Source organism: Ailuropoda melanoleuca, unplaced genomic scaffold (assembly GCF_002007445.2).
Source record: "Ailuropoda melanoleuca isolate Jingjing unplaced genomic scaffold, ASM200744v2 unplaced-scaffold47908, whole genome shotgun sequence".
NCBI lineage: Eukaryota > Metazoa > Chordata > Mammalia > Carnivora > Ursidae > Ailuropoda > Ailuropoda melanoleuca.
The window spans coordinates 1-673 of NW_023220401.1; the positions used below are offsets into that span (position 1 = coordinate 1).

Below are 673 nucleotides of genomic sequence, written 5' to 3' on the forward strand. Positions count from 1 at the left end.
GCTCCACCCCACCGTGGGAAGGGACCCCCTCTGAGCCCGCTCCGCCCACACCTGGAAGAGACGCTCGAAGGCCCCCTTCTTGGCGGCCTCGCTGGGCAGGATGTAGGAGAGCTCTGTGCTCGTGTCGGAGACCAGCAGGCAGGACGCCACGTGCTTGCGGATGAACTGGGAGACCTGGGGCTCTGAGCAGCTGCTCAGCTGGGTGCGGCCTGGGGGGCTGGCTGGCAGCCCTGGCTCTGGGAAGGTAGGAGAACGCAGAGGAGCTGTACTCGGGGGCTGGTGGAGGGGGAGCCTCCACGAGGCCCAGCCAGGTCAAGAGGAGGCATGAAAAGGGGGAGCCCCAGGCCCGACCAGGCACGCTAGGCTCACTGAGGCAGCGGCGGGAGCCCACCCCGTAAGCTCACTGGGCTTGGAGAAGGGGTCCTGGGGTAGGGGGGCCCCAGGACGGCTCAGGCAGCCTCTGCACAGACCTTGGGGGTCCCCAGGCTCAGCAGGCCGCTTGACCAGAGTGAGCCGGTAGCCGTCCCCGTAGGTGCCCTTGAGGAAGAGTGGGGAGCCACAGCACTTGAGCTTCCCGTGGGAGATGATGGCGATGCGATCCCCAAGCAGGTCGGCCTCGTCCATGTGGTGGGTGGACAGCAGGATGGTGCGGCCTGGGGGAGCCCAGGATCGC

At 68.1% G+C, this 673-nt stretch overlaps 1 protein-coding gene across 1 annotated transcript; it reads right to left on the bottom strand.

Moving 5' to 3' along the window:
* Window positions 1–12: 12 nt before the first annotated feature.
* On the bottom strand, window positions 13–656 carry LOC117799352 (ATP-binding cassette sub-family A member 2-like; the record flags this gene model as incomplete). The annotated part of the gene is made up of 2 exons (XM_034651827.1): window positions 471–656; window positions 13–236 (listed from the first exon to the last, which is right to left on the bottom strand). Coding segments are annotated over exons 1-2 (378 nt in total), but the record flags the coding sequence as incomplete, so codon positions are not given.
* Between the last annotated feature and the right edge of the window lie 17 nt (window positions 657–673).